General features: G+C 47.6%; 1 protein-coding gene and 1 non-coding gene across 17 annotated transcripts in view; both read right to left on the bottom strand.

The window, feature by feature from the left end:
• PLEKHA6 (pleckstrin homology domain containing A6) overlaps positions 1–27,988 on the bottom strand; it is a 134,802-nt gene that overhangs the window by 41,190 nt on the left and 65,624 nt on the right. For 5 of the 16 annotated variants that reach the window (XM_039881819.1, XM_039881817.1, XM_039881822.1 and 2 more), the window contains 2 exons: positions 26,353–26,431; positions 66–146 (listed from right to left, as the gene is read on the bottom strand). In XM_039881819.1, coding sequence (XP_039737753.1) covers positions 66–146; positions 26,353–26,431 — 160 coding nt within the window. The other 11 variants (XM_039881824.1, XM_039881821.1, XM_039881827.1 and 8 more) reach the window with 8 other exon arrangements.
• On the bottom strand, positions 15,667–15,785 carry LOC120618020 (5S ribosomal RNA). Its single transcript, XR_005657124.1, has one exon. It is a non-coding gene; the product is annotated as a 5S ribosomal RNA (ribosomal RNA).

Raw genomic sequence — 27,988 nt, 5'->3', positions numbered from 1 at the left:
AAAGTGACAATGGGGTGGTGGTAGTTACAAATGGAAAGGTCAGGTAGTAAATGGGGCAAACCTACGTTTTCAAGTCAAATTTTTTGTTTTCCTCTGGGACCCGGCCAGTCACCGGGTGTAGAAATGTGTTCCGTCTTTCATTGTGGCTGTGGAGGCAAAAAAGAAAGAAGTTGCAGCCCATATGAAGAAAGCAGAGACACAAGCCAAGGGTGGACAGGCCCTGGGCAGTGACAGGGACAGTGATCACATGGGAGCTTGTCCCTCGGTCCTCCGGTGGGATCATGAGAGGTAAGGTGCAGGCAAGATGGAGGGCTGGGCTGTAAAGGAAGCAGTGGGCAAGACACCTTTCACTACTCGTTATCTAATTATAAGAGATCCTTGAGGCTGGAAATAGCCCCACCTAACCCTCTCAGTGGTCCTCCTCGGTGGGTATGCGGCTGGGGCCGGAGGGGACTCCAGTCGTCAGGATTTCACCTGTGGCAGGTCTTCTCCAGGGGCAATGACTGCCAGTGCCCCACATAAAAACTGCTCACTCATTTCTGCCGAAAGAATTCTCTCATGACCTTGGACTCCTTCCTCTCCTGCTCTATGTTCCATCTCCTTAAATGTAATAAGATATCCTGAGTTTGGGCTGGGACCCACACATACTCTGAGTCCCTGGTCTCCCCATCTAAAGGCTCTGGATAGCGCCGAGACCTCAGGAGTTCTGTCAGGCAGTGAGGTTAAGAGCTGGCTCAACAGTCCGATCTAATTAAGGGACGTGTGGCCCAGGAGTGGGGTGTTGTGAGGACAGCCTGCAGGAAGCAGGGGACATGGACCAGGGCGGGGTCTGTGCAGAGGCAGATGGGGAGCAGTATTGTGGAGGCTCCTTTGGGAGTCCTGCTGTGTGGCTCTTCTGGCTGACTGAATGTCAGGCTAGTTCCCTGGTGGCTCTCTGGGGAGACGGGGAGGAAGGGCAGCAGAAAGAGCTTGGAGGGGGCTGCTGCAGTGGGTCTAAGGCACAAATGGCAGTCATCTGAGGTGGATTCCACATACAGGGGATCACCTGGCAAGAAAGGTGTAGGAGAGTCAAGCATGCAGCCAGTGGGGGTTGCTGGAGGAGCGTTAAGGTCCTCGTCACCCACCCCTCTTGAGCGATACCGTGAGACCTCAGAGCTGGCTCAGTCCACCTCAAGAAGCAGGTGCCTAGACAGAGCCTGCTCAGGCTGCACTGAGGCTGTGGGTTCTAACACCAGCCACGTGAGCACTGAGCACTCCCACAGAAGAGAGCCAGCTGATCAGCCAGCACCAGAGGAAAGAGATCTTAGCTTAGTCCTTTCAGCTGTAAGAGAGAAGAAAAATAACTTTTTTGGAGACCCCTTTTCAATAACCCTGGACACATCTGAGCTCTTGAGATGTCTATTGAAGCTAAAGATAATATCAAAAGGTATTTTTTCAGCTTCCAAACCAGTAATGCTCAGATCACATTCAAAGACATGTAGCAGATAAAAGCACAGCGGGCAGAGGCTACAGCCTAGGGGAAAAATCTGGGTTCTACCGCCCAGGCTTGTTGGCCAGGACCCTAAATCTGGCCAGCATCCGTGGGGCCTGGATTCTAACACTAGTATATTGGTCACCTGCTCCCAGCTTCTCAGACTCCCTTCCTCCCTCCCTCCCTCCCTCCCAGGTCCAACCAGGAGGCTCTCCTTGACTTAACCGCAGGGGATCCTTGAGCTGTTTACAGTCACCCTCATTCCTGGTTCTGCCCAACTAGGGGTCCAGGAGGCAAGTGGTCTGTGACAATTAAGGTCCTCAAGGTGCCAAGGTCTCTGCTTTTTCCCAGTGGCACAGAGCACCTGCCCCTTCCCACCCCAGCGCTCTTCTGCTCTATATGCTCCTGTGGTAACTATGCTGGAAACTTCCTGCTGGTGGCATCTGCACCACGCACACACACACACACACACACCATCATCGCACGCACACGCACGCACACGCACACACGCACGCACACACAGCCTGCTATCAGCCACCACGGGCAAGGAGAATTTCTCCCTGCCCCAGACTCTCCTACCCAGCAACCCCTACCAATGACGTCCTCTCTCCATCCCAGCGCTACCAATTTCAAAATAGCTTCCCCTTGACAAGCACTGCAATGCAGCAACCACTGACCCAACTACTCTTCCTCCCCCAGGTCAGGTCAGGCAGGCCCCTCACTCGGATGCCCCGGATCCAGGGAGCTCCCAGCTGCGCCTGCTTTCACTTCGTATGGCTCACGTCCATTGAAGAAATCCCTACCTGACCCGGCGATCAGCCCGAAACTTCAACATCTTTTTGGCAGCTCTGTCCCCCCGTTCGGCAGCCTAGGAGGACCCGCCAGCCACCCTGCTCCTACCATCCCTCTGAGCAGTAAGTCCTCCAGTCCCGCGCTGGGCCTTGGCTGAGTTCCAGACACGGCTGGTTCCCCCTCCTCCTGACTCCAGCATGAGGAAAGGGGGAGGGCTCTCCCCGGGTGGTGGGAGGGGTGCCCAGGTGCCCTAGGGGGCCTGTGGCTCCCCAGCTTTCAGCCCATCAGAGTGTTCAAGGCAGAATAAGTGAGCGGAGGATGACATCCTCCCAGTCCAAGTCCCCAAGGAGAAAAATGCTGAGACGGAGAGACAGGCATACGTGGAGCAGGTGTACCACGTCCAGGTAGTCCGACTCATTGAGCTAAGGACACAGAGCAGCTGGGCAGGCGGAGGAGTCTGGGGCTGCATGCCCATCTGCACGGCAGAAACTCAGCCAGCCGACCTGCAGGAAGATAGTCGTCCCTGCCTCCTCCTCCTGACTCCCAGCGCAGAACACAGGCCCTCGGGCTGAAATCACCTTGCTTCCCAGAGACAGTTCTGATCCTGTGGGCACAGGGTTAAATGAAGCTCCAGATTCATGAGCCGTTGCTGCGCTGCCTGGAAGCTGAGGTTGATTAAGTCTCCGCTCTCCTCTCAGCCTTCCCAGCCGCCTTCTGTCTGGACAGGAGCAGAATGAGCGAAGCTTCTCTGCCACGTTCGCCTACATGCTCCCTTTCGACACAGCCCCAGCTTGCTTGCCCTCTGCTTGGGGTGATCCAACTAATGGGGAGCACGAGGAGCATGTGGGCGCAGGTGTGGTGAAGACAGAGCTGGTGGCAAGGACTGGCTTCTTTGCTCAGGGGAAAATTAAAGGCAAGCTCATGAGAAAGAGGGCAGCAAATGGGGCTCAAAGAGGGGTCACTGTATGTTTATTTCTGAAAATCTTCCCAGATGCGATATGATAAATCCCAGCTGGCAACTAACAGATCTGCTCAAGGGCAAAGAGGTCTGCATCGTTGTTCATTCCCCTGACCTTTCCAGACACCACAGATGGTCAAATCTCCCCTTCTCCTAATGTCCTCCATGACTTAGGGTCCTTGGACTGCAAGGGCCTCTGAAGGTCATCTCTTCCATCCCCTTGCCTCCAGACAAGCCCATTGGCTCTCCAATCAATCTCGTTAAGTGCCTGGTTGTAAAGGGTTCTAGCAGAGAAGGCTCCAGACCCACTGTTATCTTATAATGCCGAGAAGTTCTTTTTGATACCAAATTTCAGTTCCTCCGGCTTTCAAGATTATTCCATTTTTGTCTTCTGATGACAGAATTATTTCTGACTAACGTGATTCCTTTAGCAGCACCAGGCAATCTGTTGACATCATAGTCTGTTGTCACGGCAATTCTGTGATGTCACAACAGACACTGAAAGGGAGGGGCTGATCTAATTTTTTTGGATTGAGGATAGAACTCGGTCAGAGAACAATGCAGACAGTGAATGAAAAAGCAAATAGACAGCATTATTTAACCCATGATGAGACAAGTTGGTCAGATATAGCTGGGCTGATAATGCTTAAATATCAACAGCAGCTGATATTTAAGTAACTAACCCTAAATCCAAAAGGTCAATATATTCAGACATTTATTGGTACTTTTGCAAATTCTTCGTTCTAGTGACGAGAGGCTTCAGTTTCCAGATGCCACACGCTCCCTGTCCCTAGTCCAGTTACTTGAGCCCCGCCATGCTTGCGGAGAGCTGGGCCCTCTCCTAATACACACTTGTGGTCTCTGTTCACAGTAGAGGCTCAACAAATACTTATTGAATGAATGAGCAAGTGAATAAACAAACAAAAGAAATTCTCTGTGCTCTGATTTCATTTTTAACCACCTGCTCTATTACCAAGGGCTTCCCATCTCTACTCTCTCTTAAAAGTAATTACTTCCTTTCCATGAGAGAAGCTGTTTCTGCCCCCACACCCCCTCACTCAGTTCCCCTGCCTGGTTCCCCCTTGAATATATAGTTTGGCTTTGATCCACCTTCATTAAGAGGGGAAGAAAATTAAGCTCATCTGCACAGAAGGAGGGGGTGGAGGTATATTGGGAAAATAAGTTTTCTTCTTCTGGAAGCAAAAAATCCCCTTTCCCTTCAAGCTGAGCTCAGGGGGCCTCCCACAGCCTTTGCTTAAGTTGCAAGTTAAATTACTTCTCCCCGTGCCCAGTGACGACAGCATAAGCGGGTAGGAACGAAGGCTCAAGGGATTGCCCGGCCTGTTGAGAGCTCTGAAATCCTCAGGGTCACGTGAGCACACAGAATGCCTAGCTGGGGTTCTTTTCTTTTGCCACTAAATTGCACAGAATGGCAGGTTTCCATTTTAGTTTAGACATCGGGAAGAACTTACCAGATGCAGAACATTAATAAAAAGAAGACTAGGAGAGGTCATCGGTTTTCTATTTCCCCTTCCTTTTCTTTTGGAATGTCAAAGGGCCTTCATTTCTCAAGGACAAATGGTGATGAATACATTTCCAAATAGACCTCTCCAATGGCGCCCAAGCCAAGGGAGAATCTCAGGGAGGAAAGGAGACTTGGGGATGGAGGCAGGAGCGTTCCTGAACTCCCGGGATGCCCACCAGGTATCCACCTTACCCACCGCACCTACGAAGGCGGCCCCAGTGGTAGCACTTTCAGTGGAAAGAGAATCGGCAGGACTAGTCTTTCAGTCCGAGATTCAACATGAATCAGCACTCTGATTTGACTTCTTTGGCCCTAGTTTTCTCATGTGCCAATAAGACACCTTGTAAATCTATGAAACAATAGCTGTAAACTTTCAAAATGTGAAATGTTTTATGTATTAGAGATAATAGCTATGATCATGTAAAAATCAAGAAATATGCCAGGTGCTGGAGCTAGAAAATGCAATCACACGGTCTCAGGATTAAGAAGGCTGCGTATGGGGCAGGGGCTAGGCATGAGGGTGCTGGCATTCCAGAAGTGCCGAGACCAATAAACAGCAAAGAAAAGAGGCAGATCCTCTCCGCTTTCCAGGCATTTGTCTCTCCATCTAGTTGTGGCTTTTATACAATTCAAGAGATACTCTTAGCCTTTTAAGTCCTAGCGACAGCCTCACTGCAGAGATAACCGCGTCCTGATTCCTCACCAAACGTCCTCCACGAAAATCGGCATCTATTTGGAGTGATATCTGGCACTACGCAGTCAAAAGTAATAAATTCAACCTGGGTCTTCAGGACCCTTTGCACACATACACACACATGCACATACACACCCAGGTTGGATACCCAGAGTTTCCACTGTGATAAATATTGAACAACTAGAGAAAGACACTCAGTTCCTCCCACCCCTGAGCGCCTCTTGGTAATCTGCTGTACAGTGAGCTGCTTCATTTCCATAGCTCCTGAGAATCTGCTGACAGAGACTTAGCCTGGCCAGGCTTGTCCGTCCTGATAATGCTTTGGCTTCTGGCATTACAGCTCATTAGATGGAGAGAGGACAGCGAGGTGAGTGGGAAAGAGGGCTGCCTATGGCCCATCCTTCCCACTTCCTTCGTTCCCCCAGCTAGCAAATTCCAAGCCAAGACTGTCTACACTCCAGGGAGGATGTCTGCTGCCAACAGAGGAGGGGAAGGTGGGGAGAGGTTTGGCTCCCGCTCTCCACCTTCCCCTCTGGATCTCATCATTATTTTCAAGGCGCTTTATCTGTTCCGGCATTCTGTCCCAATTAAAAACCAGCTCAGTTTACATTTCCAAAAACCCTGATGTGCCTGGTTCCTGGAGCTCCCCCAGCCATTCCTAGGAAAACATACACTGCCCCAGCCAACTTCTCCCTGCCAGAGCCCCCAGTCCTCCCGACTACTGTTGCACACAGGGAAGAGGCCTAAGTGAGTCAGGCCCTGGTGGCACCTCAAGGTATTTGCAAGTGAGGAGCCCCTCTAAAGACACGGTCTCGTCCCCATTTGCTGCCTACAAATCATAACGCCAGTTCTGCAGGCTCTGGGGGCCCAGCTGCCAGCCTTGCACTCGCACTTGCACTTGCTCTCCTCTCCATCCTGGCCCCACCCCTCCTCCTACGCCACAGTGATTCCCAAAATGGCAAGAAGAGGATATCCTCCTGCAAGCAAGCTTGGACCCTCCAAAAATGCTAGGCTACTGGGCTGAGCATCTAGGAGGTAAGACCCATGCTGCTCCCTTTTCTGGTTAACTGTGCCTGTCCTTATACCCATTCCCCACCCCCAGGGCCAAAACACTTTTCCTTACCCACAATGGCCAGTCATGAAACACGGGCGGGGAGGGGGGTGTCACTCTGAGCCGGGCCCCCACCACAGACTGAAAGCAGAAGAGCTGGCTGACGAGCCAAAGGATGGAGTCACAAATCAGGGGCCAGGGGACAGCTACTCCCTTCCATCCTATGTGGATGCCCTTCCCTGTCTCTCATTGTATTACCTCCCAGCCCCCGCCCCGAGCCTCTACGCCCCCTTCATTCCTATAATTGGAGAGAGGACAGCCGAAGGCAGCAGGGTAGGCTTGGGAGGGTCTGTGTACACTTTCAGGGTAACAGCTCATTGTATGTATGTGTGTGTGTGTGTGTGTGTGTGTGTGTCTCGTCATGTGTCTGGGTGTGTGCAGTACATATATGTATATCTATGTATATGTGTAAGTGTATGTGTGTGATGTGTGTATATGTGTCTATTTGTGTGTAGTGTGTGTAATATGTGTCTCTGTGTAGTATGTACATGTATGTCTATGTGTATCTATATATGTTGTATGTATGATGTGTATCTATTTGTGTATGTGTATGTGTGTAGTATGTCTATGTACCTGTGTCTATGTGTATAATGTACATTGTGTGTGTGTCTATGTGCTGTGTGTGATGAGTGTATATGTGTCTATTTGTGTGTACTGTGCATGATGTGTCTACATGTCTGTGGTTAGTGTGTGTGATATGTGTTTATGTGTGTTGTGTGTCTACATGTATACATGTCTATGTGTGTCTGTGTCCGTATGTGTTTACATGTGTATTGTGTAAATGTGTGATATGTATATGTATGTATGTATGAGTGTAGTCTGTGTGTAAGGTGTATGTGTATATGTGTGTGTTGTATGATGTGTGCCTATTGTATGTGCAATTTGTGTGTGCAGTATGTGTCTGTGTAAGCGTATACATGTCTATGCATGTATGCATGCGTCTGTGTGTAAATGTGTGAACGTCTGTGTAATGTGTCTTTATGTGTCTGGAGATGCGTGTGTGTGCGTGTGTGTGTGTGTGTGTGTGTGAGTGTGTGGTATAAACATGCATATGAGGGGAATATGAACATCTCTCTGGGGAACTTCGTGGGGCATCTTCATGCTGATCTTCCACCTTAGCTTGGACTACCTTATCTCTAAGCTGGTTCTTTTACTTTATGAATTCCATTTACCTTCTGAAAAATGAAGATTACCAGGGAGGATATTCATCCTAGCCATGCTGGTTGTTAAACTGTGGAACTTCTTCCTTCTTGGATGGTAAGAGCTGCTCTGCCAGGCCTCTCGAGTGCCCCGCTCCCCCGGCCAGTGCCTGGGCCCTCCCCACCTCCCAGTGATCCAGAGACACCACAGGGCCCAACGGGACTCCAGGTCAGTGTCTTTCCTAGGTGGATAAATTACTGAATGTCATTCCCTTCCTGGTGGATAAATTACTGAATGTCATTCCTAAAACAGCTACTCCTAGGACAGACATCTCCTCGAGTGTTAAGAACTGTGGTTCTGGGGCCGGAGGTTGTCACGGGCAGGGTGGAGGCATTCCCCCTCACTCCTGGCCCGGCCTGCAGAACCGGGCTGGCCCGGCCCCCGGGGCTCCTCACACTGCTGTCCTCCTGCTTTTGTTTTGTTCCCTGCTAAGAGGAAAGGGAAATGAAAGAGGAAGAAAAAGGGGCTGCCTGGGTCTCCAGCTCTATATTTTCTTTCTCTCAACTTTCCCCTGAGTGGCCCCCAGCTAAGCCAGATAGAAAGAGGGCTCCGGTGCCGCTCCCTCAGCCTCCGAGTTGCCTTCTCCTGACAGTCAGCAACAGGGAAGGAGTCTCAAGAGGTAGTGGAGCAGGGCAATAATTAATCACCCCTCCTCCCCCAGCTCTGAGCCCAGTCCCAACCCCCTACCCTTCAGAGGCTGAGGCAGCCCAGCTGTCCACTTCAGGCCTATGGAAGGTCACTGGAACCGCTCTCTTCATTCCTAGCTCAGCAGATTTGGTCTTGGTGTCCTACAGAGAGCAGTGACCCCATTCCGCCCCGCAGGAAGGAATTTTACAAAGTAAGTGTTTGTATGAAGCTGGGCTGATGTCCCTCCTTCCACACCCTCAAAGGCTACAAATGCCTTCTTGGTTCCCAGTCTGGCAATTTGCGAGGGTCAAGCTCTTCTGTGCCTTGGTTTCCTCATTTTAAGAATGAACAATGGTAATAAGTGATGCCTTGTTCAGCAGACAACAGAAATTTCCTATCAGCCTAGACAGCAGAGGAAGGAAGGTGATGATGCTATGAGGGCTACAGAACTGAGGGAAAAGTTAAACTCTTGTGCATGGTGTCTGGGCCTTGCGTTGGGAGCAAGGCAAGGCCCACTTCAGAGTCAGGGAAGCTGAGGTGCACTGCCCCAGCTAAAGTGGCAGGAGAAACAAGTCAAAGTTCCCATCTCCTTAGTTATCCTCAGTCCCTTCAATCTGCCCAACATGAGCTCCTTGTCTCCAAGAAAGAAGAGGAAGAGAGCTTCATGATTCGAGATGATTCCAGCTCCACAGTTGCTGCAAGGACACAGGAATGAAAGCCACAGACTCACTTGTAAGTCTTGGGGGCACAGGACTGTGTGTGATACAGGGTGGGGGTACTGCCTGGGTGCAGATGTGTGGCGGGACAGCCACATACACACTGTTTACAGCCTGGCCTTCTTTGTCACTGTGCCCTGGCCAGGACCTCACACCCAGAAGGAACTGAACGGCTATCTGATGGGGTGGATGTAGAGGCAGGCCAGTAATCTAAACACGGTGGGAGGATGGGATATGACTGCTTTAGGACATTGAATGAGAGAGGCAGGGAGCTCAGCCTCAAATCCCTCTCACTGGATCCCATGGGCAGGTTCCATCTGCTCTACAGTCCCTCCTCTCCCTGCCCCCTCCCTACTGGCCAGCCAGACTCTGATAAGAGGCTACAAAGCAGAGGCTTTGTCTAGGGAAGAGGAGAGCAATAAATCAATGGGAGCGGGAGAGCAGGAGCCTGGGTTACTGCTTCTGGAGGAAGGAGCCCCTACTTTGGGGAGTTGCGTGGGGTGAAGGTGCAGAGGCAGGTGAGATGGCAGCAAAGCTCTGGGGTAGCATTCTTCACCAACCCAGGGGACGAGTCTGCCCCTGTGCCCCCGGGGAGGCTCAGCTGCTTATCCTTCCTAGACTGGGAATAATGGACCAGCAAAGACACACATGAATTGTGGGAAATTCTCAACACCTCCTTCTCTAGGACTGAGGAGTCTGAAACTTCCCATGTACTTGGGGAGCTTGCCAAGAGTTCCAAGGGCAGAAGAATGTCCCAGAATGCTGATGCTGTAGGAAGGATCCAAAAGGAGCTTGGGGACAAGGTCCCCAGTGGAACCAGCCAGAAAACAGCTCTACCCACAGAGAAGCCATCTCCCCCTCTGTGGACTGGGGACAATCATCGTGATCTCCTCCGACATTTCAGAACAGAAGAGTGAGGTCTGGAAGTGAGGTTTGGAGAACGTTTGCAGAAAGCTGTTCAACGAAGACAAAGAATGGGTCAAGTGTGGATTATCCTTAAGGAAAGGGGGGAGGGGTCTCTGCGGCTGCCCAGTACTGATCTTTCACCTTTCTGGGTCTTAGTTTCCACATATAACATGAAGTCGTACTGGAGTAGCTGGGAGGATTAAACAAGATCACATATCGAAAGCATCTGGGAGAATGCTCGACACATGATAGTTGGCCAGTAAGTGGCTGCTGTTATAATCATTAATAAAATAGAGGAATAAAATAAAATGGGTAGCACTAGCCCAAATCTGTCCCATCCGATTTAGTAGCCATTAATCATATGTAGATATTTACATTTAATTCATTAAAATGAAACAAAATTAAAATGTCAGTCATTTTAATGTCCTCAGTCATACCAGCCACACTTGAACGGCCATAGCGGTCACCGCATTGCACAGAGCGGTTGCAGCACGTTCCACATGTAGAACAGTCTACGGCAGCGCTGAGCTGGACGTTCTCTACGCCACCTTCCAGTGCTAACGTTTTTGGATTCTATGGAATACTTAACTCCAAACCAGTTTGTCTTCCACCAGCTGTGTCCTCAGTGTCCTCGGGGAATACAAGTACCCTTACAGTCCTCAGCTAAACCAAAAAGAAGGGGAACTCTGTCACTAAGAACAATAACAAAAAAATTAAAAATCTAAAACCAAATGATACACTTCAAAGTCCAATCAAAACTAATTTGGATAACCCATCATTTTTAAATATACGTATTAAGACTCCCCTCCTGGGTTTGAAAATATTGTTACTAGCAGCCCTACTGGGGGCGGGGACAAAGTGGGCACTTGGGAAAGGGTATATAGTGCAGCTCGAGGAAGCCTGGAGAGGAGAGTAGGAAAAGGGGAAAGAGTTCCTGCCTTCCTTTTCCTTCCTGGGTTGGCCAACTTCTGGCCGAGGCTGGAGGGAGGAAGAGGAAAGAGGTGGTCTGTAGGGTCTTCCGGTTCAGAGCAAGAGGAGCCAGCACAGGGGGAAGAGAGAGAGATGCTGCCACCAAGAACAGCAGGCTTAGGAGTCTTCTGACCCCCACAGCTGCCCTGTCCCTACCCCTACCCATCCAGACCTGATGGATCCTGTGCTAACCAATGGCACAAGAAGCAGGTGCCAGAGTGTGTCCATTGGCAAGCATGGCTGAAAGAGGGGAGAGAAGATCTCAGAGGGATGGAAGGGCTGCTCCCAGGCCAAGACCCCTGCCTGGAGCCCAGGCAAGGGAAAGATGGAGCCTGGGGAGGAAGGAAGGGAAAGAGGGAGGGGGAGGAAGGACGGGAATCAGGTAAGAGACACTGCTGCTCCCTCCCCTGTCCTCTGTCATGCAGTAGCCTTGAAGGATGACTGGGCAGGGAAGCTGTGACAAGGAGGAACAGAATACTTTGTGAGGCCAGCAGAGAGGAGAAAAAGGAAAGGGATGCTACGCTGCTCCTGGCCAGGATAGAAGCCAGTCTTGGTGACACCTGAATAACAGGTGCATTTGCCTACACCTGTTGGAGCATATGAACAACTATTCTGCTACTGCAACTTCTGGCTGGGCCTGGAAATAGCACAGGCCACATAATTCACAGGGCCCAGTGCAAAACAAAAATGCAGGGCTCCTTGCAAATTAAAACTTTCAGGATGGCGACAGCAGACTGCTACAACAAGCCTTTCTGAGCACGTGGGGTGACAGTGCAGGCTGCATGCCCATGAAGCCCACGCTGCCAGGGAGCCCAATTCCTCTGTGTGCTTCTCCTGGGAGGGCAACGACAGAGGCGGCTCGTCACATTTGTGGCTAACTCGCAATATAAGGCAGAGCATGACGAGTGGCCCCACTCCTGTCCCTGTCTACTCCCACCCCTTCCTTGGCTCACATGCCCAGAAACTTGGCTGTTTTGTTCTTGCCCTGTGGCTCTTGGGCTGGCACCTCCCCCTTGCTGTGCCTGGTTTCTGTTTGCCTGAGGGCAGCCCAGACAGAAGAAGCACCAGGGGGCGGGCTGGGGGCGGGGAGGAGGGGATTGCTTTATCTCTCAAATCTGCCTTCAAGACTGGCATGAAGAGCACTGTGCTCCTACCGGACAGACCCCTCCAGGGCCACCTAACATCACCATTATGTCATCAAACCTTTTCCCTCTCGTGAAAGAGGCAGAGGACAAAAGGGCTCCTGGCTGAGAGGGGGGTAAAGTCAACATTTTTGCATTGGAGACTAATCGTGCTCTCATATTTTGTGCATGTGTGAGTACACAGACACACAGGCACACACAGACACACACACACACACACACACAGAAATAGCATCAGCTGAGAAAAGTCAGTCTGACCCACCTCCTGCAACAGAGCTAAGGAGCTCTCACCCACACTCCCCGCATAAGTCCGACTTGCCATGATAAGGTGCCAGATCAAAGAGCACAAATGTTTTGGAGGTTGAGAGAATGAGGGACCTGAATGGGAAGTTCAGGGACGGGGACAACAAATACCCGAATCCAAAAGATTGGTTGTCTTCCTAGATTTCAGCTTTACTCCCAAATGACAACTTTGTCTTCTCAATGAGTTAAGAGTTCTCCCCACAACTCTCTGCATGTCCCCACCCCGCCCGTTATGTCTACCGTCCATCTCTCCACACCCAAGTGAAAAGGACAAAAGACAAGACGCTGCTGTCCCAGTCTCCTTCGGCTGTGCCCGCTCCACCCTCCTTCCTCGGCGGGGCCCACGCGCTTCTGCCCAGAGCTCTGGAGACAATGGCTCAGAAAAGAGGGAAGAGCAGCGGCTGCAGCTTTGTGTGCAGGGCGGCCACACAAAACCGCTGTCTCTGCATCAGATGGACAAGGTCGTTACTCCGGCCTCTGTGCCAAGTAGTTCACCCCCTCAGGCTAAAACAACTCTGGAGGTTTCTAGTAAACAGGAATGACACGGAACTCTGGCCCCGAGCTGAGAATTTGTATCCGATTATAACAAAAGCTCACTCTAGCTGATGGAATGGGCATATCTAGTGTTCCTACCTGTTCCAGAGCCACCCAGACAAACATGCAGCAGACAGATACCCAACCACTCACTCACCGGGGCTCCTCTGTGGTCCCCTCTGCTCTCACCTGACTCCTTTCACACTCAGGAACAGGGAAAAGGTTTCCCTTTAATACTCACCAGGTCCCTGGTGGGTAGCAATCATTAACAGCCACACATGCTGACTGGCCTTAACCCCTTCAGCGCCGAGTTGCCTCCAGCTAGCTGATGGACTGCCCTGTGCCCTCTTCCCAGCCCCAAGGAAGCAGCGACTCCCACCTTGATGCCATGTACCTGAGTAATGCGTTGCCTCCCATGTGCAGAGGAAGCCCTCTAGTCCCACCCTGGCCGCCCCGCCTGATTGGAGCACACTTGCAACCTGAGGCGCTTGGCTCTGGCACGATGCCCAATTGGATGAGCCCACATTATGAAATATTTGCTTTGCGGGCCAATAGAGAAGCTGGGATTTTGGGGAGGGGTGATATTTTTATTTATTCCTGGAGGAAGGAGAACAGACAAAGGTAGTCATAGCATCCCCAGCCTGGAGACGAGAAGCAGTGGGAAGGTGGGCTTCGTGTCGGTGTGAGCACCTCTCAGTGCTCTGTCCAGGTTCCGTGCACAAACCTTGAAGACTGCTAAGCAATTTCAGCTCCTGGTTATTTAGCTAGAGGGTTTCTTTGCCTTAATAACTGCCCACCTCACTCAGGAGTTTGGAGAGTGGAACTAAAAACTAATTGTAATAGGAAGAAGGGAAACACCTTGACAGGTAAAGGCTGCTTGTGTCTACATAAACTATGTGGCCACAGGTGGTCTTTGTATTTCAAAGTAGCAGAAATCATTTTTGCATCTTTGCAGGATGCAGATGAAAGGTGGGCAGGAATAATTAGAGACAGATCCCCTCTTTATCCCTTTAAAAATAGGCAGCTGATTTGGGAAAATCTAAATCCAGCATAAAAGTATCTATATGTAGGACACATGCAAATCTATGCAGATATGTGCAAATGAGCAGCTCCAGGCTCTTCAGAGTTAGTCCTTGCCAGGATTTTTCTAGTTGGAGCAAGAAATCAGGTAGCCCACATAAGAGCATCTCACTAGAGCATAAAGATATCATAGAGAAAACATTAAGAGCTCAATAAACATATTTATTGCGCATTTACTACATATGAAGCTTTTAAGTGCAGTCTAGTAGGGATTTTAAACCATGATCATAAACACAGTAGGATATACAGGAGAATGCAAATGCCCTCCTTCTACACAGCCACAATTAGTATCCCCTTCTCCTTTCAAGTCCCAGTGGGTAATGGGGCTGTTCCACCTCTGGCCAGCCTGCGTCTAGTCGCCAGCGCCTCTTCCTTATCACCCCTGGTTCCTGTTTGTCTATCAGTAGTCCAGCCACTGTGGCTCAGGACTCACGCTTAAACCAGCCAGGGGCCTTATCTTATCTCCTGGGCTGCCTTCCCAGTGGCCTGATGGCTGGTTGGCCTGGTCTCTTAAAGGGGCTGCACTGCATTGTCACTAATTTCATTCACTCAAAAAAGATACCCCAAAAACCTAGGGGAGCACTGCCTGCGGAAGGTCAGATTCACCATACCACCCCCTCCTCTCACACGCTTTATAGCCACAGCTGTCTGCAAGTCTGCTAATGAAATGCCTTATTGACTCAAAACAGGGAAAGATGCTAATGTTTTACATGCCATTTTAAATGCTTATCATATCTTGCAAATACCCTGCACCTCAGTATTTCCAGGCTCCTGCTCTGTTAAATTGAACTTTTTAAAGGGCCTCAGGATACAAAATTGATATTTAAAAAAATCAGTTGCATCTCTATATACTAACAGCAAACAATTAAAAATTTAAAATTTAAAAACATCGCAATAGCGTAAAAAATATGAAATACTTAGGAATAAATCTGACAAAAGATATGCAAGGTCTATACACTGAAAACTACAAAATATTGCTGAGAGAAATTAAATAGCATCCAAATAAAGGGGAAAATATACTGTTTGCATGAACCAGAAGACTCAAAAAAAACTGACAAGTTGATTCTGAAATTCATGTGGAAATTTAAAAGACCTATAATAAACAAAACTGAAAAAGAAGAATAAAAGTGGAAGATAGATTAGTTGACATCGAGACTTCTTATAAAGCTATGGTACTCAAGATAATGTGGTATCAGCATAAAGATAAATGTTAGATAAATGGAACAGAAGGGTCCAGCAATAAACCCTGCTTGTATGGTCAATTGATTTTCAACAAAGTAATATTCCATTGTACATATGAACCATATTTTCTTTATCCAATCGTCTGTTGATGGGCATTTAGGTTGCTTCCATATCTTGGCTATTGTAAATTGTGCTGCCATGAATATTGGAGTGCATAGATCTTTACAAATTATTGTTTTGGTTTTCTTTGGATAAATACCCAGAAATACCCGGCAATTCAGTGAGGGAATGACATCCTTCTCAATACATGGTGCTGGAAAAACCGGATATCCACATCCTAAAACAAAACAAAATAAAACAAAAACTCTTGATCCTACTACCATTAAAAAGTTAACTCGAGAGTAGGAAGAATCAACATCAGGTGTTTTGTTTTGTTTTGTTTTGTTTGTTTTTTAATGCCTACAGCACCAGGTATTCCTAGGTGGTCTCCCATCCAAGTACTAACCAGGTCCAACCCTGCTTAGCTTCCGAGATCAGACGAGATCGGGCACATTCAGGATGGCATGGCCGTAGACTCAACATTGTTAAAAGGGCCATACTACGCAAAGCAATCTATAGATTCAATGCAATCTCTATCAAAATACCAATGGCATTTTTCGGAGAGCTAGAACAAATAATCCTAAAATTTATATGGAGCCATAGAAAACCCTGAATAGCCATGGCAGTCTTGAGAAAGAAGAACGAAGTTGGAGGTATCACACTATCTGATATCAAACTATACTACAAGGCTACAGTAATCAAAACAGCATGGTACTGGCATAAAAACAGATACATTGATCAATGGAACAGAATAGAGAGCTCAGAAATAAGTCCACGCCTATATGCTTACTTAATATATGACAAAGGAGGTAAGAATATACAATGGGGTAAAGACAGTCTATTCAATAAATGGTGTTGGGAAAATTGGACAAATACATGCAGAAAAAAGAAGCTGGACCACCTTCTTACATCGTATACAAGAATAGATTCAAAATGGATTAAAGACTTCAATACAAGACCTGAAACCATAAAACTTCTAGAAGAAAACATAGGCAGTAAACTCTCTGATATTACTAACAGGAATTTCTTTTCAGATATATCTCCTCAGGCAAGGGAAACAAAAGGAAAAATAAACAAATGGGACTACATCAAACTAAAAAGTTTTTGTACAGCAAAGGAAACCATCAACCAAACAAAAAGACAGCCAACTGTTTGGGAGAAGATATTTGCTAATGATACATCTGTAAGGGGTTAATATCCAAAATTTATAAAGAACTTATACAACTCAGCAACAACAACAAAAAACAAACAATCCATTAAAAAATGGGCAGAAGACCTGAACAGATACTTCTCCAAAGAGGAAATACAGATGGCTAATAGACGTATGAAAAGATGCTCAAGGTCGCTAATCATCAGAGAAATGCAAATTAAGACCACAATGAGATTATCACCTCATACCTGTCAGAATGGCTGTCATCAATAAATCAAAAAACAGCAAGTGTTGTCGAGGATATGGAGAAAAGGGAACCCTCATACATTGGTGGTGGGATTGAAAGTTGGTACAGCCGCTATGGAAAACGGTATGGAGGTTTCTCAAAAAATTAAAAATGGATATACCTTTTTACTCAGCAATTGCACTTCTGGGTATTTATCCAAAGAAAACCAAACAATAATTTGTAAAGATCTATGCACTCCAATATTCATGGCAGCACAATTTACAATAGCCAAGATATGGAAGCAACCTAAATGCCCATCAACAGACGATTGGATAAAGAAAATATGGTTCATATGTACAATGGAATATTACTCAGCCATTTAAAACAATGAAATCTTACCATTTGCAACGACATGTATGGACCTAGAGGTTATTATGCTGAGTGAAATAAGTCAGACAGAGAAAGATAAATACCATATGATTTCACTTACATGCGGTACCTAAGGAACAAAAAGAACAAACTAATCAAAAACAAACTCACAAATATAGTGGACAATTTGGTGATGGACAGAGGGGCGAGGGTCGTGAGGTGGGGAGAATGGGGTGAAGGGTTAAAGAAGTACAAATTAGTAGTTGATAGTTGGGCACGGGGAGCACGGCAGAGGGAATGCAGTTAGCATTAATATGATGGCTAAGTGGAAGGACAGGGAAGGGAGGGAGCAATTGGGGGATCATTTTATGAACATTATAGATGTCTACTGTATCCTTGAAACTAATTTAAATAAATGAATTTATTTTATAAAATTAACTCAAAATAGACTGACCTAAATGTGAGAGCTACAACTACAAGATTTCTAGTAGCGAACACAAGGGGAAACCTTAGTGACTCTGGGTTTGGCAAAGATTTCTTAAATATGATACAAAATGCACCAACAATAAAGAAAAAATCAATAAACTGAACTTTATCAAAATAAAAAAAAACTGCTCTTGCTGCTGTAACAAAAATGAAAAAGGTAAGCCATAAACTGAAGGAAAGGATTTGCAAAACACATAACCAATATAAGACTTTTATGCATGTATAAAGAACTCTTACAACTCAATATTAAGATGGCAAGCAACACAATAAAGGCAAAAGATTTAAACAGACATTCTGCCAAAGAAGGTAGATGATGTCAAAGTGCATGAAAAGATGCTCAGCATCGTTAGTCATTAGAAAAATGCAAATACAAAATGAGATAACACTACACACACCCACTAGAAAAGCTAAAATGAAGACTAACCATACCAAGTGTTGACATGAATGCAGGTGACCTGAAACTCAGACACCGCTAGTGAGAATGTAAGTGGGACAGCCACTTTGGAAAATTTGGCAGTTTTTTAAAAAAGTTAAACATAAAAAGTTACCAGACAACCCACTGATTCTCCCAGGTATTTACCTGAAAAAATGAAAACACATGTCCACACAGAGATTTGTACGCAAATGTTCATTGCAGCTGCTTTGTAAGACCCCAAACTGAAAATACCCAAATCTCCATTAACAGTGAGTACAATGTATGTGTCACATTCATACCACAGAATCTGCCTCCACAATAAGAACAAATGAATTATTGATCTACACAACATGGATGCATCTCAAAATAATTATGCTGAGTGAAAGAAGCCAGATCTTCCCTCCCAATAAAAGTGTATATGTATTATTCCATTATATACAATTCTAAAAAATACAAACTAATCTAGAGCGGCAAAAGTAGATCAGATGTTGCATGAGGATGCGGTGGATAGAGGAATTTCAAAGAGGCAGGAAGAAACTTTGGGGACTGATGGATATATGTGCGGTATCTTAATTGTGGTTATAGTTTCACAAAATACATCAATTTTTATCCTTTAAATATATGGAGTTTGTCATAAACCGATTATATATTAATAAAGCTATCAAAAAAAAAGAAAAGAAAAGCCTTCAGTGAATGCACTGAAAACAAAACAAAACTACTCTTGGGCCCCACCCATTACGTTTTACACTGATGGAATGTGGTGAGTAGGTGGGGGACGGGAAGGGGCTCCAGCTTTCCCAAGCGAGTTGTTTTAGTCTGACGGAAATGCTGGTTAAAGACAGGGATGGATATAGACCCTGAATGAGCCTGGATTCCTCTCATGGATTTAGGTCAAATAATGTGGCATACCCGAGTATGATCTTTATAGAAATAAAGGATTGGGGGCAGGGGGAGGTAGATAGGAGTAGGGGGGTCAAATATTTGGTGACGAAAGGAAATTTATCTTTGGTTGGTGAACACACAATGCAATATATATATATACGACATATTGTTGAATTGTACACTTGTAACTTATTAACCAATGTCACTCCAACAATTTTAATTTTAAAAAGTGAAAAAATAATGAAGGATTATTTGCTTTATGACAGAAGGGATAATATCGAGTAAAACCCTCACAGTTCACAAAGCACTCCCATCATTATCTCATTGGATTCTTTTATGGTTCTAGGAGGTAGGCAGAAAAAGTATTAACATTTTCATTAAAAAAAAAAACAGAAACAAAAAAACCCTGAAGCTTAAAGAGGTAAAGGGTCTTGGCTAAAGTAACCCAGCTCCCACCTGGGAGGCAAGGCTGAACCCGCGGTCGGTCCACAGCTCTTTCCCGCTAATACATGACCTGCCTCCGAGGACTGGGTAACACGCCTGCCTGAGTCCCTCAGCCCTGGCTCTGTCCCAGAGCCATGGAACATGGATCAGCACTGTGCTGCTCACCCAGCGCTGGGCAGATGCTCTTGAACAGAGGCCAGTGACAGACCTGGAAGGGGCTCTCAGGATGGATAAAAATGGGTAGATCTAGGGTCAGGATAAGTTTAATCAAGAACAATGCAATGTTAAGACAGGGGAAGACTGGTAGACATGAGGGGATCCAAGGATCTAATTAGATCACACATTTGATGAGAAAAGAGGTGGGGAAATCCAACCAAACACCACTCCCGAGGCAGGAAGTCTGGTGGGTGTGGAAGCAGCTGGAAGCAGTTAGAAGGCTCCAGGCCAGAGACCCGCCTGGGCTCCACGCCTCGGAACCCCTCCTCTCCCTGCTGTTCTCCCGGTCCCATCGCCTCCCTCCTTCTCCACTCTGGCCGGGGCGCAGGAACAGTGCTGGCTGGGAGCCCCACCGCCCTCCCTGCCTTGTTCTGAGGACAGGATGATGGGAAGAGGAGAAAACCCACCCTGCAGGGCATGGGGACACGACATGTTAAGTGGCACCAGAAAACTCAGCAACCAAGATTGATGACCCTTTAATGCAATTTTTTTGAAACAAAAATTAATGCAAAAACCCATAATGAATGAAACATTTTCAATAAAGACTGGATCTGTATCACTGAATTTGAACTTCCCTTTTGCTTGCAGCTCCAACATGGCTTGGAGTGGCACTGGTACTGATCCCGTCTTTATTGAAAATGTTGATGTTTTGTTCTTCATGAAATTTTTGCACTGACTTTGTTTTTAATATTGCATTAAAATCATGTGGCAGACCTGAATATAGCCTTTCTAAAAATAAAGGATTATTTATTTTATGACGGAAGAGAACATATCAAGTAAAACCCTTAATGGTTCACAAAGCACTCTCATCACGATTTCATTTGATTATTTTATGGTCCTATGAGGTAGGCAGAAAAATGTTATTTATCTCCATTACTGAGTTTATTGGCACCCTCTTAAATTGTGAGCCTGGGGAGAGTGCTTCAATCACCTCACCCTAGTCGACCCTGCTCAGGGATGAGGCCGGGGGAGTGGGAGGGAGATGGGAAGGCTGGACAAGGCCCAGAAAGGACCAGGGAGCATTCTGCACTCTTCAAAAACCCTCAGTGCATGAATAGCAAAGAAAGGCCGAGGAACACTTCCAGATTTAAGGGGAGTGGAGATATGGTCCTGGATTAGATTCTAATGACATTATGAGGGCCACTGGAGACTATAAAGTAGATAATAGTATTGTATCAATGTTATGTTTTCTGAATTTGTTAATTGTACTGTGGTTATACAAGAGAATATCCTTGTTTTTAAAAGGCGGTGGGGCGGGGGGGAGATGAAGACAGCCCAGAGGGTGACAGCTGCCTGAGAGCTACAGTAAGCCAGGCTCTCTCCCACCATCTCTCCTGCTAACCCAGGCAATCCCAAGAAAGAACAGTAGGAAATAGCGATGGCAGGAAGTCTTGTCCAAAGACTGGGTATTGGAGGGCTGGTTGAACATTTTCCTCTTGAAACAAGAATTAACCTTGAATTCCCGGATCACTCCTCACTCTCCCCAGGAAGACTTGACAACTGGCACAGGAAAGAAAAGGAATTAACACCCACCTAAGCCATGACACTAGCAAATTCTCTGCTTAACCTCCAGGAGACAGGTACTGCTGTCCTGGCTAATAGGGGAGAAACCTGAGGGTCAAGTAAGTAGCCCCAGGCTACACAGTTAGGAAGTGGGAGAGCTGGGATTAGAGGCCAGGACACAGTCCGGAGCCAGCTCTCTTCCCACTTCATATTAGTTGTGCAACTCAAAATTCTCTTCTCATGCATCACCCTACAAGCTAATCCTTTAGTTTATTTTTACTAAATTGAATCTGCATTGGCCTTGAAATTTTTGGCTCTGAAGTCAGACTGCCCCAGTTTGAACACTGGCTCCAACAGTTCCTACCTAAAGGGCTTTGGGTGAGTGATTTAACCTCTCTGTGCTTTCTGGGCTTTTCATAGGATTAAATGAGATTATATAAATAGAGATTTCTAGAGAGGTCCTAGCACTTAGTAAATGTTCAATAAATGCCAGTAATAATTATTATCTGTCTGCCTCTGCCTTGGACTCTTCACTCATGAGAAGCAGCGGCCTGACATCAACTATAAACCCCCTCAACACTTTGACACGGGAAGATGGATGCCTAATAATTGCTCCGAAATAAGTTATCCATCAAGGTGGCGCTTAGAGATTCCTAAACATGGTTTGTAATATGCCTTTTAGCCCCCACCTACTTCCTTTTCCTGAGGAGCCAGAATAATCAACATCCGAGAAGCTCAAGTAGGAGGGAGGTCAGCCCTTAGCACACTTTGAACAGGAGGCAGAATTTCTTTTTCTGTGTCTATCACACTTGAAGTTAAAAAGCAAGTCAGTTCTAGGGGTTACATCAGTAGGCAGAAGTTGTTAACCGAGAAGCACCAAGTTCTAATGCTTGCGCTGCACCCATCCAGCTGCATAACATGGACAAGTGCTTGCTACTTGGGACTTGCTGGACGTGAGACAGGGACTCACTTGCCCCTAGAGTGAATGAGAGGACAAAAGAGGCCACTGAGCCCTGAGTAGTTCGGGTTCTTCTGGAAAGCCCCTCTCTAAGGCTAATTTCCCACCTGGAGCCCTCTGCCCATCTTAGAGATCTGGGTACATCTGGGGAGGACCCAAAGCATGAGAAGGAAAACATATCAGCAGATTAGGAGAGTAGAGTGCTGAAGAGGGGCAGGTCAAGGGCAGAGTGTCAAAGGTCAAGCAGCAGTCAGATTTAGCCACGATGGTCCTTCTGTAACAAAGGAAGAGCTAGAGCAGGGCAATTTTCTAACTATAAAGAGAAACTCAAGAAGCCCCAAACCACACACAGGCGTGACACAGAAGACACCAGGGGAGTGTGTGTAGAGGAGAGGGCTGTGTGGCGTGGCAGTGAGGGACAGAGGGAGGGTGAGTGCATGCTCACGCACGTGCATGCAGGGGCAGAGCCAGGTCTTGTGAGGCCTAAAGCTTATACAATTTTCCTGGGGGGCGGTGGGGGGTCTTCATTGAGAGAAAGACTACAAATACAAATTAGATCGGGCCTTGGAGGGGCCGGTGCAGGGGAAGGAGCCTTAAGCTAAGGTGCCTCGCTTCATGTAGGCTGGCCGCCGCCCATCGGGATCCCTGAACACCGGCCGACACACACCTGCGTCTGTCTGGACCCCTGGTTTCTGCCTCAGCACTTCTCTTGCCCTTCGCATCGTGCTTTGCACGACCTTATTTGTCTTCACGGCAGAGAGCGCAAAGTAGAGCCCCCACAACTTGGAATTGAATTCCTCCCTCCTCAGCGCAATGTGTATTTGGAGTTTGAGCCGCTTCTCCGCCCCGTCGGATGCACTGCACATCATCACCACCATCAGGGCCCAGGCCCTCCCCACCCAACCCACTTTGCGGCAGGTAGCCCCACCTTCCCCGAAGGGCATCGCAGGGGCCCTTCAAGCTGCCAGAGGGTTGAAACCACAGCTCCCCTCACCCACGCCTGGCCCCTTGCATTCCAGCCATGCGCCCAGAGTTTGACCTTCTCTGTGGCTGGCTGCAGATGTGTTCTATGTTACAGAAATAGCCCAGCTCCTGGGCCCCTGCAGGCCCGCCCTCTCCTCCACTCAGAGACACCCCCACCCTCCAGGCTCCAGGGGAGTCAGGCAAGATCAGAGAGAAGTGCTCAGTTCTCCATTCCCCTCCCACACACCTCTCACAGAGCAGAGCAGAGTGGGGCCTGCCTCCCCGCTCCTCCTTCCAGCCCCAGTCCTGCTCTGTGTCTGCCATTACAATGAGAGGTTTGGTAGAGTGAGGCATGCGAGAGGCATAAAGAAAAAGAGGTAGAGCATCATGAAGAGATTATACAATCTGACCCCTCACTTTGTCTTTGAGCAGCCAGCTCAAACCTCTGTCTTTTCATGCAAGGGGACGATTTTATAGTCACTGATTTGATACTAACCAAGACAGTTGACCTGGTCATCGTCAGGAGCACAGGTGGAACGAGGGACAATGGATTCAACCATATTAGGAACGACTGAATTCAGAAACGATGATGAGCTTTTGGATACTGACTCCCTAGTGTCTGACAAAACAATAAAATCCTGTATGAAGGACATTACTGAAAGGATAGTTTTACCTACGGGCAAGGCAGGAGCCTGAATGGCTTTCAAGGTTCAGGTCATATGACCTTTCTACCCACAGGGAGTGGCAATGACACCACAGCCATGCCCTGGGCTCCCTTAGTCTCACTGCCTGCTACTCGTTAGGCCTTGCGCATCCCCATGGTCAGGTGGGGAAAGAACCGAGCAGGAGAGCTTGGAGGTGTGTAAACATTCCACACCAAACTCCTCTAGGCTTGAAGGCACAAGGAAGGCTAATGTGTGACAGATAGAAAATAATAACTACTTTCTAGAAACTGCCCCCAGGATCCGGATACCCATATAGTTACAGTGATGAAAGCCATGTTCCTAAAATCTGATGCCACTCTCTTGGTTACGGGGGTAGCTGCCACTCTCAGCTCAGCCAAACCCATTGCCAGGGATGAGAATTGGAATTGAGAGAGAAAAGAGATCCATCCTCTCCAGGTGATGTGCACACAAGGGAGTTGCTAGAGACCGTCTTCTCTACCCTGTAGACTGACCATGAAGTCGAGAGGCCTCTGCAGTGAGAGCAAAGATGGAAACCAGCAGGAGAGGAACAAAACAACAAGACCACACTTGAGGCACTCGGCTTCTTCGTTCTAGTTTGTTCCTGTGGTCCAGCCATTTCTCTGACCCTTACCGTAAAAAATCCCTTTGGGGCTTAAGCTGCTATGAGCAGTTTCAGTAACATGAACTCAGAAGTCCTAACTATACCAGAAAGAGGGAGAAGATGACCAAGATGACTTCTGGAGGACCCAGCGTCTCATCAACTCTTCATGCATGGTTGGCATGAGGAGGAAGAGGAGAGTGGAAAGAAGAAGAAGGAACAGGACTGGGAGGTTTGCCCAAGGACAATAGAAAACAGTGATGGGAGACCTCAGCTGGTCTAGAGATCAGGCCATCTGAGAGGATAGGGTGAAGGTAAAGGTCAGAGAACGCAGATTAGTTTACTACCGCCTAGTTTAGAAAAGCTCCTAGGACGGTTAGGAGGGAGCTGGCAACGGAAGAAGTGGGGAGCTGAGATCCCTAACGAAGGTGGCAGGTGAGCACTACTAATGGACAGGCTTGGGGAGTTCTGAGCCAACAAGCTGACACAGCTTCGAGACGTGTCCCACAGGACAGTCATTACTCAGGGGAATAAAAAACTTTGTGTTCTTCCTGCGCTTTCTAAAGCAAATATGGGTCCTTTGCTGCCTTAGAGTCCCAGAGTTCTCAGGTCAAGGGGTCTAATCCGCCCCTCAGGCCTTCTTTAGAAAAACCTATTTCCCTTGAACCAATTTCATGAGCTATTGGTCCCTTTAAGAATATTTTCCACCATCTGTTCTCTGGGTGGCTGGAGCAGATGTTTCTTGTTCCTATGGTAACTAACCTACCACCTTTCCTAACAGGTGTCCTCCTAGCGAAGGACACAGCACAGGTCTCCCCGCTATGCTGCTTAGAGTTCACTGACGGCACACAGGAACACCATGGACGCGTGAGCCTGGATGTTGAGAGTTCAAATCTTACATGACCTAGAGATGACCCAGAAATGGCAGTTACCATCTGACAGCACGTAGAAGCGGGGGAGGGGTTATCTCTGCCATTGCCCAGACATCAGACTAATGTCCGTCAATAAAGGTAAAAAGCACATGGTGTATCTTTAGCAGATTGAATTAGCACTTCCCCTGACCTTTTTAACTTTTTTAGTGAAGACCAGTGAAACCTCTTAATTGAATTCTCCTTATTTCAAGCTGCATATCACTCTCATCTTTATCTGGGGTTCGTGGTCCTTCCAGACAGCCCTTCTCTCAAGACTGGTCCTTACTCAAGGCAAGATTTCTCTACCCAGGCAATGGGTAGGGAAGCAGGAAGCACTGTGCGTTCCATCGGATCTTCATGGAGGGTGAGGGGTGGGGTGGGAGGGTTCCCACTGTAGATGGTGCTTCTCTCACTAAACCCAACTTGACCCCATTGTTCTTGGCTCTCACAGCCCTCACAAAGCCTACTGGATTCTTCTTGAAGACACAAAGCTGACTGAACTTTAGCTTTCTCTCTTCTGAGGCTTTAGCTACTGGGATCCCGGAAGTCAATGTATAAATAAATGAAACCTATCAGACGTGCAGAAAGTACCTTCCTCACCAGAGCTCCCCACCCCGACCTTCGACTGTCCTTCACTCACTCCTGGAGAGGTAAAGTGTGCCAAACCTCCTACGAAGAAGCCTGGTTCTAGAGCCTGGACGGGAATTATACTTATCGGCTGAATGGCATTAGACAGCTTACTGACCCTGTTTGAGCCTTGGCTTCCTCATCCGTGACACGGGAATGCAAACAGGATTTTAGGAGGCAATACAGAACTGCACTGCCTTAATAGCATTCCCAAATCCACAAACATCTGAAAATTGAAAGCTTCTTTCTAACTCAACTGGTGGCAGAACCCAACCTGACTTGACCTTAGTTAGCAGCAAAGTATGACCCATACAGGCATGAGACTCTTTCCAGCCTTTAACTTATCCCATGTATGTGACTCTTTCAATAGGTCTTACTGCAGAAAAGTTAACATATTTGATTTAGTAGCTGCTGCAGACCCTGCTGAAGGTTTTCTGTAATACACGGTATGTGCACCATGTTACCATCCTGAGACCCACAGGCCCCAAGGTTTCAGATGACAAGTTGTGGAGCTGTCTCTGCTGCTCCTCCAGCCTCTGAAAACAGGGGTTTCAGGAGAGCCGCCAGTTATTTAAACTAAAGATGTCGACGGCCACTCAAAGCACTTGCCTCATCACAATCTGGATCTCTTCTGGGTTCCTGGGATCTCTCCTGGGTCCCTGGGTTCCTGCAGCCTGGAGCCAGCTCCCTGGAACACAAGTTGGCATGGGGCAGGGGAGAGGAACCAAAGACCAGCCCAGCAGCCCTTAAGGATCTGCTGCTTTTCTACGCGAACAGAGCTGGCAGAGGCAGTGCATTGTTGTTATTAGCTTGGACTTCAGGTATAGACATGTCTGAAGATTCCTAACATACATGCCTCCCAACTCCCCGCCTCATTGGGCTTCCAGCCCTCTCTCCACCTCACCACTCCCCACAGCTTCATCAGTGCTACCTACTCCCTACATACGTTCCCAGGGGTATAACGAACGATTGAGCCTCAAGGTGTGCAAATGAGTGGGGAATTGGGCTAAAGAAAGGAAAAGATGCTCAATGCGAGGGAGATGATGAAGATGGAACGTTCTGGGGTGAGAAAGAAACACATCCGACACATGGTGGAACAGGTTTGGCGTGTTTCTCCTGATGTGTTTCATGGCCTCAGGGGCTTTTAAAATGGGAAACCAGCCCTGGCCAATAACTGTGAGCAATATTGGGCAATTGCTGTCCTCACATCCCTTGGCTCTAGACATACATTTTAGGGACTTGACCCAATCCAAGGCACAATCATCCAAGTGGGCTTCTCAGTTCTGACCCTGGATGTGCTGTTTAGAGAATATCTATCTTGTCCTGCCACCTCCAGCCACTTTTCCAACAGACATGCAATTGTTGGACAGCAAACCTGCAATTCTGAAAGAGACAGTAGACTCTCCTCTAAGGCGCACCCGAAGTTCTGAGAAAGGCCCTGCTGTCTGCCCCCGAGAACGGAGGCCTATGGAGCTGAAAAAACAGGCTGATGGCACCCACATTTAACGCCCTCGTTTTACAGGTGAGGAATCTGAGGCCCAGAGAAGGACCGAGTTGCCCAAGATAACGCAGCCAGTTGAAGACAAAGGTGGCCCTAGAATCCAGACATTGCTTTCCATAGCCTCACCATGACAAGGATGGGAACACCTTCAAGGTCCCAGTCACGTCTTTGTGGACCCTTACCATCAGAAAAAGCCACGCTAAGTGGTTAACACCTTCTGCCATCGGGCTTGAATATTTCAGAAGAGATCTTATCTCCAAGAATTTGGTTGTACTCCCTGTCTCTGCGTCCCAAATCTATCCAAACTTAGCAACAAATCCTCATTTAAGCCTCTTTGGGGAAAGCCATCATCACTGGTGATCAGAGGTAAGCTAAGAGAACCACGGCCTTGTCATCATCATTCACCTGCCCCAAACCTCGCTGGAAACATCTGCGGCGGACCGTGGCAGAGGTCAGCCCTTCTTGGATACTTTTTCGCTTAGTTTTTCCCCCTCAGCTAGTTTAAATAGGTACATGGTGCCTGTCATCAGCCACAGGTGTAGGCTTTTCCATAGCGCTGTTCTTAAGGGACATGATGCTAAACTGACCCCTCACTATTCGGAAACGTTTTGGACAAGAGAATCCCATGTTCCTGGGCCTGGTCTTCCAGATCAGAACCAAGGCTCCTGTTTCCCTTAGCAGTTTGTCCTACTTCTCTGTCTTCCCCGGGGAAATCTTGAAGGTCTGCTACCTAATCCTCCAAAT

This window comes from Pteropus medius, unplaced genomic scaffold (genome assembly GCF_902729225.1).
Source record: "Pteropus medius unplaced genomic scaffold, Ma_sr-lr_union100, whole genome shotgun sequence".
Taxonomy (NCBI): domain Eukaryota; kingdom Metazoa; phylum Chordata; class Mammalia; order Chiroptera; family Pteropodidae; genus Pteropus; species Pteropus medius.
Note: the sequence above shows the minus strand (reverse complement) of the source record. Positions and strands in the feature narration are given on the sequence as shown.